At 41.5% G+C, this 17,245-nt stretch overlaps 2 protein-coding genes across 7 annotated transcripts in view; one reads left to right on the top strand and one right to left on the bottom strand.

The window, feature by feature from the left end:
- Positions 1-4,818, top strand: part of ncor2 (nuclear receptor corepressor 2) — a 102,600-nt gene extending 97,782 nt beyond the window's left edge. For 4 of the 6 annotated variants that reach the window (XM_037097378.1, XM_037097374.1, XM_037097376.1 and 1 more), the window contains exons 45-47: positions 864-1,067; positions 1,292-1,471; positions 1,884-4,818. In XM_037097378.1, the coding sequence (XP_036953273.1) occupies positions 864-1,067; positions 1,292-1,471; positions 1,884-2,074 (575 nt within the window). In that variant the 3' untranslated portion in view covers positions 2,075-4,818. The remainder of the gene's footprint in view (positions 1-863; positions 1,068-1,291; positions 1,472-1,883) is intronic. The other 2 variants (XM_037097379.1, XM_037097375.1) reach the window with 1 other exon arrangement.
- Positions 4,819-7,598: 2,780 nt separating this feature from the next.
- On the bottom strand, positions 7,599-16,827 carry rflna (refilin A). The gene is made up of 4 exons (XM_037099402.1): positions 16,555-16,827; positions 16,059-16,444; positions 10,822-10,931; positions 7,599-10,710 (listed from the first exon to the last, which is right to left on the bottom strand). The coding sequence occupies exons 2-4, from the start codon at positions 16,275-16,277 to the stop codon at positions 10,377-10,379; spliced, it is 663 nt and encodes a 220-aa protein (XP_036955297.1). The 5' UTR covers positions 16,278-16,444; positions 16,555-16,827; the 3' UTR covers positions 7,599-10,376.
- Between the last annotated feature and the right edge of the window lie 418 nt (positions 16,828-17,245).

The following is a 17,245-nucleotide window of genomic DNA, read 5'->3' as shown; positions in this document are numbered from 1 at the left end:
TATTAAACTTAAACATCGTAACTGAAGTTTAGGAATATAAAATAACATCATGGACGCTCCGTGGTCTAAACCAGAGCAGCCAACTTTTAATACTGCTCATATGTCAACTCTGGCAGATTACAAACAGACTCCTATTATTAACTTCCCAGATATACCAGTTTGCAGTGAATAAATACAAGCAATGGAGCACTTTAATACAAGATTTGTTTTCATAAACGAAGATCCTGTAACCTGGTGCAGTTTTGGAGAAAGTTATGTAATAGTGTTTTTTTTTTAAGGAATACACAGTTCTATTTTTCATTGAGGAAAGGTCACAGAAATGTTTGTGTATTCTGTCAATTGTGCATCTTAGAAAGAAAGAAAATTGGATTCAGCAAGTCAGACAAGAAAATTGGCCTTGCTGAATCTTTAAATGGAAGGAAAAATAACGTTGGCAGGTTGTCATTGTTAGACAAACTGCTCGTGTACACACTGCAGCTGTCAGTTGTTTCGTGTAGACTACACAGAAAAGCTGGAAATAAATCAGTCACATCTAAATATATTAGCAATATCTTGTTTACTAACTGCAGGCAACATTTAGACTGAAGTGCACTGCTGTCCAAAGCCTCGACATCTAATGGTTGTCGTTCCAGAGAATTACTGCACTTTATAATTTTGTAATTTATAAAAAACTGTCTTTTGTCTTTCTGCTCTCTTGACCTCTGTTATGTTTCTGTTTACTCTCCTTCTGATAATATTAACTGCTGTGGTTCTGTGATTATCATTACTGTCTCTCCCTCTTCTTCTCACTTGATTTGCTCTCTCATCTTGCTGCTGATTGCACTTACCTTACTTTACCCTTTTCAACTTCTTTCCTTTCAAAGGACCAGTGAGCGTCCGCACCCACCCAGCTCCAGAGACGCCTGGTAACTCAATAGGCTTGGAGGCCATCATAAGAAAAGCCTTAATGGGCAAATACGATGATCAGTCTGAGGAGCGTCCTCCATCCAGCGCTGCTAACCAGATGGGCTCCAGTGTGTCTGGTATGCCTGCAGCTGAAGGACGTGCTGAGGACTTTTTCTCTCAAGGTGCAATTCCTCTTTCTCTCCTTCTTAAATAGCAGGTTATTTTGTTAGGTCTTCTATAAAGCCTTTTGTAATGTCAAATACTACGTTGTTTTGTAACTATTCAAGACAAATACTAAAGGACTCTAATGCCGTTCAGCTATTATGGCAGAGCAGGCAGGTTAGAATAAGCAGCTCTGATGGAGGTGTTACAGTGTTGGTTAAAGCTCTGCCTCCCCTGGTTGCAGGTGGGGGAAAGTCCTCAAAGGGCAACGGGCGCTCTAATGGAAGGAAGGCCAAATCTCCAGGACCAGGCCTGTCGGGAGGGGAGAGACCGTCTTCTGTGTCCTCAGTCCACTCTGAGGGAGACTGCAACAGACGAACCCCTCTTACCAACCGCGTCTGGGAGGACCGGCCTTCATCCACAGGTAGAAACCCCTCTGACTGATTTTACCTTCACTGATTTTGATAGGTAGGACTTGTTGTCAGAGCAGATGTTTGAACACACATTGTGTTTCAACTGGTCCACTTATTAAACCAGTAACTACAAAATCACCAGACTCCCTTAACTATGTCAAATTTTACAAATACAGCAGGCAGTAACCAATATAGACTACTTCTCTGTCACATGTAGAGAAAAAGCCTTTCTTAAAAAATGTCTCAGTTTTGTGAGTTATTGAGTTAGAGTTTTAAGTGTATAAAGTGTATAAAGTTTCTCCTGTTTCTGACAAATTCTTCAGTATTTGAGGTGTATGTTTGTTTTTATATAGAGCTGGGAAGTGAGATCCACATGTTTATGCCAGGTGTGAACTGACACACAATGATTCTGTCTTTCTGTAGGTTCAACACCAACTCCATACCCGTGTAACCCATTGATAATGCGTATCCCCAGCGGGACGGTGTCCGCTCCCTCCCCCTCCTCTGGCCAGCCAGGGGCCCCGGGTTTAGGGCCAGGACAGGGCCGGTCCTGGGAGGATGAGCCCAAGCCTCTGCTCATGTCTCAGTACGAGACCCTGTCTGACAGTGAGTGACCCGAGAGTCTTTCGTACCACAGGAACCGTTAACAGTCAACCAACTCTGCTGCTGCAGCCACACACACACACACACCTGCTGAGGCATCTGCAAACCTACACCCACCATTCCACTCTGCATTTCCTCCTTCAGTCATCAAGCAAATATTCTCCAAACCTCCTGTCACACACCTGAGACACCACACAGGACGGGCATGAAGACTGCTGCTCTCTGTGTGTGTGTGTGTGTGTGTATGTGTATGTGTGTGCGCGCATGTGTGTTTGCACTTATGTGTTATGCATTCACTCCAGGACTGCTCTAAAGGACAAATCACTTTCTTCTTTTGTTTTTTTTTTTATTTTTTATTTTTTATCTTTACTACTTTTCCTCACTGGCCTTATCAGTACAGACACATTGTCGTGCACCTTTTGAGTGCAGCGCCCTGATGTGCTGACAGTTGTGTTGACGGGACTCTGAGGCTGGTTCTGGTCAGGAGCTGAATGATGGCTGCTCTAGTGACAGATTTGGATCTGACCTTAGTGCAGCGGCCCGCACAGTGATGACCCTCTCGCATTTCTTCACGGTGAACTCCAGGTGCAGGCGGCCTGTGCACTGCTGCCACAATATGTGTGAGGTCACAGGAGGAGAATCAACATCTTGCTTTCCTTATTTTGGTTATTTTGCTCCTTTAAATTCAGTCCAGTCCTGTGTTTGAAACGTGAGTTGAGACCTTTGGTATACTTTGATGGTGAACTTTTGATGGTGTCATTTGTTGTCTATTATCTGCAATGATGTATCTTTTTTGGGGTGGGGGGCAGACATTGTTATGCGGGAGGGTCATATCATTGGTTTACAGGGTAAACATGCTGTTCATTGCTGATGTCATATATTAGGGAGGGTCCTGAGGAACGGCGAAGGCCTGTTGACTTCAGGCATCCATGCAGGGAGATGATTTGCCAGATGGATGGCACTGAAACAAGTGACACTTTCTCACTGTTTTTATATTAACTATGTCCGTGTTTGTTGGATATTAAGCACTTAGTTGTTAATCTGTTCACAATGGCATTTCTAAGAATCTGTGTTTCCTGGGGCAGGTGAAAAAATCGACTCCTAAACAGCATAGAAACTCCACTGTGGCAGGATCCTTTAACACCTCTGTTTAGTTTTGTCTTTATCGCTCCAACACCCCAGCGACAATCACATTTGCGCAAACGAAGACTCCCCCGCTTTGAGCAGATGCAGACCAACCTTAAAGCTGCTTAAAGGCAAACTCATCAGCATCACTTGGGGTTTGTTTGCATTTAGGACAAAAAAAGGCCATCTGTCTATGACCCTCGGTCCATGTCGGCGTCAGCTGACCTGCATAAATCCCATCTGGAAACTGTTGTGACGGTGTAACCTCTGACCTTTCACTACCTAGAGGAGGAGCAGAGACCCAACTCCTCATCCAGGCAGGTTTTGTACAGTTATGAGATATTCCTAGTGTAAAGTGCCATTTATTTTACATATACAGTACTGAAGTTACTAAGTGACGCACAATTTTCTTTTAGCCCCCCTTGACAGGGTTTATACTGTCCACGCAGGGAAATTAAAAAAAAAACAAACTAAAAAGCAAATGAAACGTCCTCTTTTTTAAAAAAATTTGTGTGCATTTTTTCTTTTCTTCCAAATCCATCATAGCCTTGGTTTTTAACTGTTTGACGCATGACTTTTTTTTTTTTTTTTTAAACAAGCTGTATCACAGGATAGCTACAAACATTTCCTTCTCTACAGGACCGATGACATACTTCAAGTGTCCTTCATTGCATCCCCCCGGTCAGAGGAGGTCGAGGGGAAAGCATTCGAAAGCACTCTGGTAGTTGTGTGTAACATTACTTGACATGTTCTCACATTTTTGCCGCAGTATTTCTGAGGTCACCCTCTCTGTAAACGGTGTGAAATGTTTCCAGCTTGTGAGGGCTGTCCTCTGAGTACTCTGCTTTGAGCTAGTTTGGTGGTTTAGAAAGACACACCTCTCTATTTGTAGTCTCAACACAAGCATGACTGTTATAGGACTACCTCCTCTCCCTCCTTGACTCATTCAGCATGCCACACCTGCAGAAAGCTCAGCCATGTTTTTGGACTTCTCTATCAGGTCTGATGTTGGGCTGAGAGAAAAATACAGCCAGACTATGTTCATCAGTCTCTTTGCGTGTATATCATTTTTCCACTGATGAAATATAAGAATGTGATGGTAAACAGACTAAGCCATATCCAGCTGTTCCCTTAAACCGATGACGGACTAATGTGTTGTTTTTAAAAAGTATACTGAAATGATTTTTAACATGCAACCATTTTGTTTTTGTTCTTTCAGATCGTTCTGATTTTCTTTCAAGTCACAAATCAAAAATAATCATTCTGAAAAGATAAAGTTGATTGCTGATGTGCTTACTGTCCAAGCGTGGGTGGGGTGGGGGGGCCGGTCGGTCTGTGGGGTTGATATAAACAGTACATTGTTAAACCATTTTGTGCATAATGATTTTTTTTTTTTTTTTTTTTTATCATAACCCACTGTATAATAGCAAGGATTGTATATAAAACTGAAGAGATGTAAATATTTATGTGGCTTGCTTCAAGGTTGGTATTCAGAAGAAAAAAAAAAAAAGAAATATTCACATGGTTAAATTCTACATGCCCACCAGCAAGCTCTGTGGATAGCAGTGTAAAAATGAAAAACAAAAAAGACACTGCCTTAATGTTTAAATAAAAAGCTTATTGCCATTAATGGTCTCAGTGTCATGTTATTTATTACCTTGGTATCATTGTTAAACTCCATTTTTTCTTGTATTTAAGTATGCATTGCACCATGTCCTGTACTTAACCCTTTCATGCATAGAGGTCACTACAGTGTACAGCTATTCAAAAGCTGTTTTCTTGTATATGCATTAAGTTTTGATGGCATAGTTGCACATCAGCCACCACAAAAAAAGCGAGTGAAACCAAGATGGCTGACAGATAGCCAGCAACGCCAACCTTTCGTAGCCGATAAGGCTATCCATGCACGAAAGGGCACATGAAAACCCTGACATGTGGACAAAAAACATGCAACTCTGCAGAAGGCCCAGATCTGGAGAGGTGGCCATGGCCACTGAGCTAAACAGCACAGGTAGTGCATGGCAGTTAGTTTGTCACAGAGAAAAGAAATACAGAATTGCAACTCTGAGAGGAAACCTGGAGAGGGCAGTGAAATACAGCCTCCTGGGGAAATTGTGAGGGTGGCATCAGTGGCAGATGGAGTCATGTAGCGGCCTCCGGGGCTCTCTACTTCCTTTGTTCTCCCCATTTTCCCAGTCCTTACTAAGACCTACTTGTAACGTCCTCTCTTCCAGCTTGATCTTCTCACGATCATTCTCATGACATCTAGATTTAAAAAGATCTGTCATTGGTTGTCATAAAATGTGGTCTTCCAGCAGGTTCTTTCGGAGTAATTCAATGTAGAGGACTAGTTTCACTGTAGAAGTTTTAAGTTTGACTTGTATGTACAGAAGCCCTGAGGGGCAAGTGAAGATTTTTTTTTCCTGGTGATCCAAAAAAAAGTTTTGCCAAGATAATCTTATTACATTCCATTTTTTTCCATCCATGAAATCATGTGGAGATTTTTTTTTTCCTGTCTGAGATGGAGTGAAGAACATTAGAATTTTTTTCCCCCACTCAGTTTCAGTCAGTATCCTGAACAAAAGAAAGATCAGATCAGTTTAGATCAGAAGAGAAAAGTGGTCACTTTCTGATCTCAGTTATTTTCACTCCAGGGTTTATGACTTTAGAACTGCTGGAAAAAAAGTTTTGCCAGGATAATCTTTCTACGTTCCTTTCCATCTGTGAAAACACATGAGAATTTTTTTTTTCCATGTGTGAAACACTTTTCTTCACTTGCCCTTCTGGGCTTTTGTAATTTTCCCCTGATGTACGAGAAACCATTTTCACTCAATTTAAAAAGAAAAGATTTTTCACACAACATTCCACCTGTGACAGTGACAGCAGATTAGCAGCAACATATAACATGATCCTCGCCATAAGAAAGACATGACAGTAATGTGACAACCTGCTGACACACAATAGATGTATAGTGTGTTTACTGTGCACAGAGAAAATTCCACTTATATGCAGTAAAGCAAGATGCTACTGAAATAAAACCAGAGTGACTGACATGTGATATGCATTGTTGCTGGAAGTATGACTTATGATATATTGTTTATAATGGAATAAATTAAGTGAGAAAGAACTAAAGTTCCTTTTTTTGTGAGAGTAAAGTACTGAAAAAAGACACCGTTGGCTATCAGTATCAAATTCCAGCTACTAGTATCAGTTCAAATGTGAATGGTACCCAGCCGCACTGTACAAACATGACATGATTTGTTTTTTTGTTTTTTTGTTTTTCAATTCAGTTGCACCCATAAAAAAAAAAAAAGCTTTTCCACGATTTTTCACAGATGGAGAAAAAAGAATACAAAGATTCTCCTGGCAAAACTGTTTCCACCAGTTCTCAAGTCACAGGAGAGATCAGATTTTAAAACACTGACATGGATTATTTCTGCTGCACAATGAGTCATTTTACTTTTCATACGTAAGGTACAGTTTGCTTACTTGAGTACTTTTACCTGAAGGCTGGTCAGATCCACAGGCTTGTTCCCGATCACCTGCACCTTGGCCGGATGGCAGATGAAACCAGGGGGCGGGGCTACCAAGCTGCAAACAAGTGGGACAGTTTCCCAGAAGCCTTCAGTCCTCACAGGAAGTCACAGAAACACTCACATCCTGCTACATCTGAGTCCGGTCGATTTAAATGTTACCAGAGACACTGATCAGTCTGTACACAGTCTTCAGTTGTTGTTAATCATGACACCACAGACTGTTAAACCTCTGCACAGGTCAACTGTAATTTGTGTTCACGGATCAACCTCCATTTTACATCAGTTCTCACGTAAATCAGCTTCATATCAGTTCACTGCTGTTCATCTGAGCAAACCTGTCCGTCTCCGGCAACACTGAGAAATACATCAACTGTCGAACACAAAGCAAAGAAATAAAGAAAAACAAAACAAAACAAGACTCTAGTTTTCACTATCTGTCACATTTATACTGTCAGTAACTGGGGGTTTTCTGAACATTTACATTTAATGTTTGTTTTTTTTTAATTTATTGCTGACAAAGTTTACGTAACAAACCAGTGCAGACTAAACAACAAAGGCAAACTCAAATGAACAAAGAATTATTAATTAATGAATTAATTAGTCTCTATATTTAGTCTTACTGCTATTGTATAATAATGACAGTCATTTTACTGATTATGATGGATCGTTTTTAGATTCAAAGATGAATATTTGTTTAAGAATAAAGACAATCATTGAGACAAAAAAGTAACAAAGTCTGCAAATCAAAATGAGACAGCTGGCAGTGAGTTCTTTTTCCTTTTCTTCTTCTTCTTCTTCTTCTTCTTCTTCTTCTTCTTCTTCTTCCTTTCTTTCAAAGCAACACCGCTAAACTTGTATTAGTCAGGCAAAGATTAAATCACAACATATTAAGAGTTTGGGTATTGCTTTTTTATTCAGTTAGGATACACATCTTTTTTAAATTATTTCTTTTGATCGGAACAGGAACGATGACTGATGTACAAAAATATAAAGAATTATGAAGTGCCTCGATGCCACATATACAACAGGAACACATTTTACAGTAACAAAGTCAAGTGTTAGAAAACACAGAAGTATCTTACATAAAGCCTCCATAAACTTGACACCCACTGACTTTCTCTCATCATTCTCTGACGCTTCACAGACCATCAACCGCAGCAGAAATCCTCATCATCCTCCCAAGAACTTCCATCTTCTGAACAAAATCCTCATCTCATTCATCATTTTTCTTTTCTCTTATTTCTACGTTCTCTTCCCTCATTAAAAAGCAGCATCTTACCGTACTACTGATGCATCACCTCAGCTTTGTGCCCTCCATGTCTGTCCAACTATTCCACTTGAACCTGGAGAGTGTTTCAAACTCTAAAAGCAACGCGACTGCAAGCCAAAAGATCATAAATGAAATGTCTGAAATACACGTTTGCAATAAAATAAAACTGGCAATGAAAAAAATGTGAGGTAAAGTCTGAAGTTTCAATATTTGCCACGTTCAATAATATATAATCGCTTGACACAAAAAGAAGAGAAAAAAAACTCAATTTTAGATCTCCGACAGGGAAAATGATGTTAGGATTAGAATCTGCTTAATTTGCCAGTCGAAGCAAACTGAAACACTGCGCTGCACTGGATATTCACAGCCTGAATGTGTGTTTATTAGGTGGACATTAACACATGACTTAATGAAAGGGGGTTTGCGCAGAAACTAGTTGCTCAGAAGAGATTTTTTGATGAACTAGCTGATCAAAACAAACAGACAAAGCTGATGTGAGCTCGCTCACACATGGATCGTTATGAGTGAAGCATGAGAGCCTTAAAATGTAACCTGGTTAAAAACATTTTACTCTACACATGGGCAGATTTTAAAGTTCAATTTCACTAAAGTAAAATCAAATGAAAGAACATTATGATAGCAATGTCAGACTCAATGACCACATAACGTTAGCTATGTTAGCATCACATATTGCATTAAAACCAACACTGAAAAGCACATATTTCTCAATTTAACTCACTGCTAATCAGAAGTATTAGCTACCAAAGTACTTAAGTTAAAAGCGTTACTTTCAAAATAAAATTGTCAATTTTTTGGAAGTCATGCTTCCATTTGGAATGCTACCACTGATTCTGACACTTAGTCCTTACTAGACAGAGGCTCCCAAACTGTTTCGTTTGGAGGGGCCAAAACGTATCTTAATGGTGGACCACAGGCAAAATGCAAACGCCTGCTGTTTTATTGTTAACTTGTAAAATGAGACTGATGTACAGAAGCCTTAAAAGAGCCCCGAGCCCTAAAAAAACATGTTTTGCAGGGATAATCTTTTTTCTTCACTAACCTATCAGGGCTTCAGTAGTTAGTTCCTTTAACTAACTGACTTCCTGCAAGTCTGCAAATGTCACTTGTCCCACCATCTTCAGATTATGAAAAATAATTAATAGTTTGGGATCCTACAGATTTAGAAGAGTTCTTGTTTTTCTGTTTGTCTTCTGGAAAATTAGATTCTTTTTTTTTTGTACATGAATAACTAATTAGTACAATTTTGACAGTTTTGACAGAGAAGTTAGTAAAACATTGTCCCAACACTTGACCGATTGTCTTGTTTTTTCTTTTTTTTCTTCTTAAAAACATACAAGTTCATTTTCTAACTACAGATGTTGAGGTCCTACACTCACACAATCCTGATAAAGCAAATGAACTGGGTTTCTAAGTGTTGACCTCCAGCCCAGCCGGGCCGGCCATTAAGTGTTTGCCTTGAATGTTTTTTTGCAAGACACAGATACATTGACATTTGTATTTCTTGTTGAAACTACCTGACTGAACATACACTGCCAAAATGTATTCCGCTGACTGGGTTTTACATTACAAATAATAATTAAGGATGTTTTTTTCCCCCCAAACTTAATAATTGCTGCAGCTCTTCAGCACCACCTAGAAACCAAACAGGAACCTCTTTACCAAAGCACCCTCAACTCCAACAAAGTATTCAAATATTTTCTTTTTTTCAAACATTCTCAAGGCCATCTTTTGCTTCTGTGCTGTCATCCCTCTTTTGATTAGACTTCAGACTTTATTCTAGAAACACTCTTGTTCTTACTGAAGTAAACAAGCCGCTGTTTGAATGTGTGTTAATTAAAACTGTTAAAAGCATGTTCTGTTAGAGATAAACTGTTCAAACTATATTTGGTCCAATATTTCACATGCAGCACTGAAATCCCCCTCCCACCCCGTCACAGAGAGGACTGTGACGATGCGAGTGCAATAACTGCACGTCAGAAAGCTTTGCATTGGCGTAGAATCCATGACACGCACCATCTTGACTTTTCTCTATGTACACAGACAATCCGACAGTCACCTTCACCAATGTTACAATCCAACCTGAAGGAGAGCAAAGGCCACCAATTTGTCTGCTTGTGTTTTAAATAAGACATCAACCATTGAGGGGCAGCTTTAAACTGCCAGAGGACCGACTCCCTTTTGAAAGACTGCATCAGTAGAAAGTCTAAATACACTGAAGGATTCCCAGAGTTCCCTCCATGGCTAGTTAAGATGAACAAGTTTGTTTTTTTTTCTGAGGGGCTCCAGTTTATTTCTCTTTCCACAGGAGCCTTCCTGAGCTCCTCGTCCTCCAAATCCTAAGAAGATGAGCAGCCTGCAGCCCTACAGATCCTCTGTGTAAATGATGCAGGGACTCGTGTCCTCGCTGGACTCCAGCTGCACTGTGGAGACGAACCAGCGGCGGGAGCCCGTGGCGTTGTAGTTGAGCGTGGTGCGGTAAGTGTTCTTGGCACGTTTCGGGTAGATGATGGTGGTGCTCCGGTAGCTGATGGGCTTTTGCCGCGGCTCCAGGTACACCTGAGACTTGTAGCTCCTCCAGGTGCAGTTTTGCACCGCCACCACCGTCTCACTGAAGGAGGTGGCCGTGGGGACGGGGGTGCAGTAAACCTGGTCCTGGTAGTGCTTGTCGGAGTCGTACTTGACCTCCGAGTTGCACCTAGAAAGGAGAACAAACACACCTCAAAGTTAACACAAGGTGGCAGCGTTGACGAGAGAATATTGCAGGAACTGGGCTCCGTGTTCCCTTTAGGTGTCAGAGCCCTCTTACTTGATTTCCTGCTCTGGTTTGGGGTTGACCTCGATGCTCTCTCCGAAGAACACAGGATGCATGCGAGTCTTTGGGTCAGTTCCCGTGGAGTTCAGCAGCAGGTAGGGCAGCTGTGCAGAGGAAACACAAGACTCACAATCTGAAAATATCCATGCAGCGGCGTTCCTAACCCTCCTGCCAACGTGTCCGTTCAAGGAATTCCAGTAAAAGATGCCAGCGTGTTGTGAAAACACATCAGTCCCCACCCTCTGCAGGAAAACAAGTTCCCTGATGAGAACGTGCCTTGTCAAAATGACTCCTACTGGAGTAATAATTAGACTAGAAATCCAGCAGGCAGGGCAACATCCTAATTCAGATAATTACACCGTGTGGGTCCAGCCAAGTGAAGGGTTGGTGGTGAATCTCGTTCTCACTGCAGCTACAGCTGGCTGGAGCTGTGCGACCCTCACAAAGCTTGTCTATACTGTGTGTTGAACAAAGCCCTAAAGATGTTGGTGCTACAGGATTTAGAGCCAAAATCACAGCTATGAGTCTCAGGGGAGTTTGTGTTTGAAAGGTCAGTACCCCTGATGAGCAGGTGACCTTAGATGGTAGCCTAAACAAGACTATAAATGCGATATATTAATACAGTGCCTTCACTGTATGTATCGATTTGTATGCGAATTGTTTTTTCTTTGCACATTTGAGGGCCTCTCTCTTCCTTGGGTCCATCCTCACCTGGTCACTGGTTCACCTGCTGTTTCGCAGCTGACCCAATACACACATGAATGAAAGCACAGTGTCAAGGCACGTTTAAAGATCTCCCGTGCCCAGCTGAGATCTGGTATTTACCGGTTATGGCAGAAGCTATACACCGTCTGGAAGAAGAAATGTGGATATATTTGATGTGTGGTTTGGCTGATTTAGAAAATGTGTTTCATTTCGTATTCTACTGCACCATCGGCTAATGATTTTGTAAATATGGATGATGCACAGAGATTCAACTGGCTATTCACATATAAAACATGTTAACTATTAAGTTACCCGGAGTAAAGTGTTCCGCATGAGGAAAAATGCTCCAAGACAAGATATTTTATGCAAAATTAAGAAATTAACTTTAGACTTCTTTTAAAATATGCTTTTAAGTTGTGTTTTTCCCTGCAACGATTAAGTTATACTTCACCGTTAATGATCAATTTCATGATGTATTTTTTACGAGGTGATTACAAGAATCTCATCTGGGAGGGGACACATATTGACATGAAACAGAAATAAAAATAAACTTAACTGAAGGCTGCTATCACAGGTTCATGGGCTTCAAACAGTATTTTGGTGACTGATTTATTTGTAGATTAATTTCTTGATCAAGTGTTTTGGTCTGTAAAAACAGTGATTATTTTCACGATTCATTGAAACTCTTAGTTTACTGTCATGATTGATAATCGATGGCAAATTAATCTTCTCCTCCGATCAGCATTTATTATCGATTCCTTTTTTCTTGTCTGATCAATGGTTCAAACACTTTTTAGTGAAAAAAGTTGCAGAAAAAAATTCTTTCTGTTTACCTTTTCACAAACTTACTATCTGTTGAAGTTTTCTGAATGATCTAAAGAACCCTGTTAAGCGAAGACACTGCGAGTAAAAACCTAACTTTTTTTCATGCTCTCATACCTTGTCTTTCAGACTGGTGGAGAGAAAATTCCCACAATACACATTTAAGTGTTTATTTTAGTTTAGATTCTGTTGCAGACACTCATGCAAATCAGTACACACTTAATTAGATAATACCTCTTTGTTTCAAAGCAATTTGTTTCATTGAGTTATCTAGAAGTCATGATACTTTCCCCATTCACCTTTTTTTTTTTTGTCTAAAAAATTTACAAGAAGTTCACAAATCTAAGGGCTGTTTTCTTAAGTTGAGTGTTTATCTCAGACTCTGAGCCATAAATCAGCATTTAGTACACCAAACGTTCCAGTTTTATTCATATTATCTATATTCTGAAGGTTTTCAGTCAAAGCCTGATTTATATAATATTCTATTCCGACAAAAGCCTTTGACTCTATGATGTCAACGACATGAAACACGGCTCTGGAAATGGATGCTAATTAATGAATTTTTAACTAAATAATGCCTCATTTCCAAATCTGAACATAACAGTTCTGAAAACTTTAACATGAAAAATATTTGTCTTGAAGTAAATAATTGATGGGGGAAGTTTCATGGTGATTTCTGTGAATTGAATGTTTTACTCTGTTCACCTGCAGTGTCTGGACAAACACATTACTGTGGGCCTCATGAGAACACTGATTTTCAAAGGATCCGTTTACAGAGTTTGTTCTGTTCTCGGCAGTGTAGCTACAACACCAGACGCGTTGGGCTTACCTCATGATCCACATCTAACCGTATGAACCGTGTTTGTTTTAGCCCTGACCTTTGACCTCTCGGCGGCTCCAATCAGAAACACTGTCACACGCTGAAGCAAGGTTATAACTGTGTGTCTAAACAGTGACCGGTCTGAATCAAATGACACTCCGACCACAACTCCAGCTACTCTCACATTACACAGGAGGCTGCTGTCACATGCTGCGGTTTGGCCGCAGTGAAGCGCACATGCCACTACAGGAGACGAGCAAGAACAGGCCAAGGGCACCGCAGAGCACCGTGTGGAGCTCGTCTTACCTCCAGACCATGATCATCACCACACACACGCGCAAACATACGCATACACACACTGTCTAAATGGTGCAGCTGCCAGTTTCACCACACAGGGCTGAAAATCTGCAGGCCTTCAGTCTCTGCTGCTTCTTGACCTAAAATAAAACACTTGATTTGACTTTCCTCCGCCGCTTCGGCATGGAGCGCGTTCCAGGTATTGCGCTCTGGCAACTTGTGCGAAGCAAACACTGGTGAATGGAGGACAGGTCAGCTCCAGGCAGTGGATCCCCCAGTGTGCACACAGTGCATGAATCCCCCTGCAAGCTCATTTCTGCCAAGGTAAAGAAAATAGTCTGCAGCTGAGAGACCCACACAATGTACAATGCACAATGTGAGGCTGCAGAGACAAACGCCTACTCAAACACACCTTTCCCAACTGGAAGCCTCTGACTTTATATCTTAAGTTTGTGTTAATGTGAGAGCATCAGCAAGGCAGATTTAGAAGAAGTCATGAGATCTGTCTCCTGTGTGTCCCCAAGTCTAATCCACCGACACTTGAACGGTACCCTTCACCGGGACACAACCTGTTACACATTACATGAGCACACTTTTTAATGCTTCTCAACTCTACGTCTAACATCAAGTATAAAATGTATCATCACACGTCTGTTTAAATTTGACCCAGGTTTGAAAACAGACTGTCTAAGTGTTTATCCATGTTTAATTTAGAAGTGAGAGGTCATCAAACACATATGCAGCGAGCTGCTCCCACTCTAACAACCCCCTGCAACCCGAAATAGAACTTGAGGATTGTTCTTTGGTGCCACACAAAAACAACACAAAAATAGATTTGGAAAGAGGAAAGAAAAAAAAATGGAGGACATATATGCGTCCACTTGTCAAGCTCACAGACGTCTAAAAGCTCCAGATCGAGAAGTTTTATTCTTTCCACACACGGGTGGGCCCACAGCAGCAGCAGCAGCCTGACGTGCAGCAGAGGGCCACAGGCCAAGACTCTGCGACCAGGACAAAGCCTCTGTACATGGGACACCCGAGCTACCAACCGAGCTAACCGGCGCCCTGCAAACGCTGCATTTCCAAGGCCTCCTTCTCAAACTGTGAAAGCCACCGTAACCTGCGCAGACATGTCTGCAAACCGAGAGCAAACTGGAAATGATTTTCAATCATATCAGCCCTGTTATGTCACTGAAGGATCTGCCATAAAACTGGACTTGGCAATTATCATTAACTTCCGTGAGCTATATTCTGCATGAAGTAACATGTTATTTAACTGAGGACAAAGCAGTATTAGGACTTATTATTTAAGCTCTCATAATGCCTCGGGGTGCACTGGCTGGTTGAGCAGCCCCTTTAAACGTTTGACTGGAAATAAATCACCTTTAAGATTTGATTATTATGTAACACCTCCTTGTAATAAGTGTTAGTTAATAGATTAAAATGACCTTATAAGATGTAACATTATCAAGTATGTGGAAAAAAAGTAAAGACACACATTGTGTTTAACTGTGTTAAAGTAAGCTTTTGGACAAAATGACCGTATTTAAGTGGTAAAGCTTTATCACTTAAATATGGTCAAAATAACCTCAGATTTTGTCCACACGTAGTGCTCATTCCAGCTGCAAAGGGCTAAAGGTTAATAAAACATTAGTAAGTCTATATTGATCTTAACAAAGCAACATTACAACCTCAGTAACAATGACAGGTGAGTTAGTGAGAATGTTTGACATAACTGACTTGTAATGCTGTCATAAAGTTACTGATTGTTGTAGACAGATACAATAATTCTATTTTCTCTTATCTATCCTGTAGATATTTAAAGTTTCCAAGAAATAATTAAAGAGTGAAAAGTTCCTAAAGGTTTATCAAAACAACATAATATTTACTATTAATAAAGACTTTTGGCTACAACAGCTTGGCCATATGTTTTCATTAATAGTTCCGTTTTGTTTGTGGACTTGGCTGGTTTCCATGCTGAGTTATGACCTGAGATAGAATTACGGCAGATAGCTACAACTGTTATGAAGACAAACATGTTTTCACTGCTGATTGCTGAAGACTCTGTTTCGATTTGTTGATGCCACTGTACAGAACATTCAGAGGTGGATCTGCAGGTGGAAACACGGTCCTGGAAGACTTTCTGTCTTCTTGCTGGGAGCCCCTGGGAGTCCTTGGCAAGGACCCCCTGGGAGTCCCTGGACCCCAGTTTAGAAACCTTACTGGGTGTAACCAGCTCACTGACCCTGGTGACCCTGATGCACCAGAGTGGAAAAGAAGACAATTTTGAGGGTTATTGAGTGTTGGTGGTGTCTTCAGTTTAAATGTAAGAGGGGGAGAGAGAGAGAGAGAGAGAGAGAGAGAGAGAGAGCTTCCAGATGTGTGAGTGGGTCTGAAGTGAAATCTCTCTCTGGCTGAACACTACAATGCTCACAGCAGCGTCATCACCGCGGCTCGTTTTCTTCAGTCCACTAACCCCGCATGTCGGGGGAGGCGACTGCCTGACAAATGATTCTGGACACACAACAGCCTCACAGGTTGCAATATTGTTCAAATCATGCAGTAAATTCAGAGAAATGTTCCTCACCAGTTTGCCTTCTCTGCTCTCCTTTCTATAATATCCATGATGGCTTTCGACGGGCGTCGTGCAGCTGCCGGAGCGCGACTCGATCAGACCCGGAGAGAGCGAGCAGAAGGGCGGGCTGGGACTTGGGGGTAACCCCGAATCCGGACTGTCGAGCAGCCCTTCCCGGTTCTTTCCTTTCAGGCTATCATCCATCGCTTGTAAATGTAGGTGCCCCACCATTTCTGGGACGGGACGAGTTTAAAAAAGAAAACAAAATAATAAAAAAAAAAAAAAACAGCCCGGACGTTCGGAGTTCTTCTTCTCGAAGCGCTTCGAGTCGCCGCTGTGCGCTGACGCGTCGAAAAGAAATAATCCTGGGCGAAGTCTCTCTGGACGATCTCTGCAAGCTGTGAAGTGAAGAGGGGGAGTCATCAGAATATATGCGGACGCTGTGGACGGAGCTCCACACAGTGATTTCAATTCAGCCCTTATTTCTTTAAACCTTACGTTACTGTACCTGCGCGTCGTGAAGCGTCCACCTTAAAATCCCAAAGGATATTCCCAACCGGAGTGAAACAGTTTACTCAAACTTTAAGAGAGAAACCATCGTCAGACTTGACATCGAAGTGAAGAATAAAATATACTTTAAAAAAAAAAAAAAAAAACCGAAACAAAGCGCAGCAGAACGCGCAAAAACACACAGTGTGTCGGCGGTGTGGATGCGAGCTCCTCCGCTCAGCTCCGCTCAGCTCCGCTCTGCTGTGCTGTGCTGTGCTGTGTGTCAGTGTGTACATGTGTCTGTGCGCTCTCCAGTGGAGAGCTCCCCTCTTAATGATCCTGCCAGGCTTTTTTCCCCCCACCTGGATCCGGTCTAGCCCTCATGATCTGGATCACTTCCATGTACAACCGACAGCGGCGTGCGCCCTCTTCTCAGAGCGCTTAGAGTAGAGCAAAAAAACCTCCTCAGAGCACTTAGGATTATTATTTATCACAATATTTGTCAATTCCTTTTTTTTTTTTAAGGACTGCAAGGCTTTCCAAAGCACCAGCGGGACAATCCCAGCCCAGTGTTTTAACGTTTATGCAAACCAGTATGTGGAACCAGTAGTACACTATATTTACATTTCTGCAATATGTCTGCCATACATTTTGGGAGGTTGTGGAGTTACTGCTGAGAAGGCTTCCAGTGTATCCAGTTGGTGATGTGT

Source organism: Acanthopagrus latus, chromosome 5 (genome assembly GCF_904848185.1).
Source record: "Acanthopagrus latus isolate v.2019 chromosome 5, fAcaLat1.1, whole genome shotgun sequence".
Taxonomy (NCBI): Eukaryota; Metazoa; Chordata; class Actinopteri; order Spariformes; family Sparidae; genus Acanthopagrus; species Acanthopagrus latus.
Note: the sequence above shows the minus strand (reverse complement) of the source record. Positions and strands in the feature narration are given on the sequence as shown.

Bases quoted from the DNA above. Each gene is read 5' to 3' on its own strand.
- rflna (XM_037099402.1), bottom strand. From the start codon at position 16,277: ATGGTGGGGCACCTACATTTACAAGCGATGGATGATAGCCTGAAAGGA. The intron at 10,932-16,058 runs GTGAGGAACATT...TCCTCTGCACAG, and splicing joins AGAGCAGAGAAGGCAAACTG to CTGCCCTACCTGCTGCTGAA. The intron at 10,711-10,821 runs GTAAGAGGGCTC...TCTCCTTTCTAG, and splicing joins AAACCAGAGCAGGAAATCAA to GTGCAACTCGGAGGTCAAGT.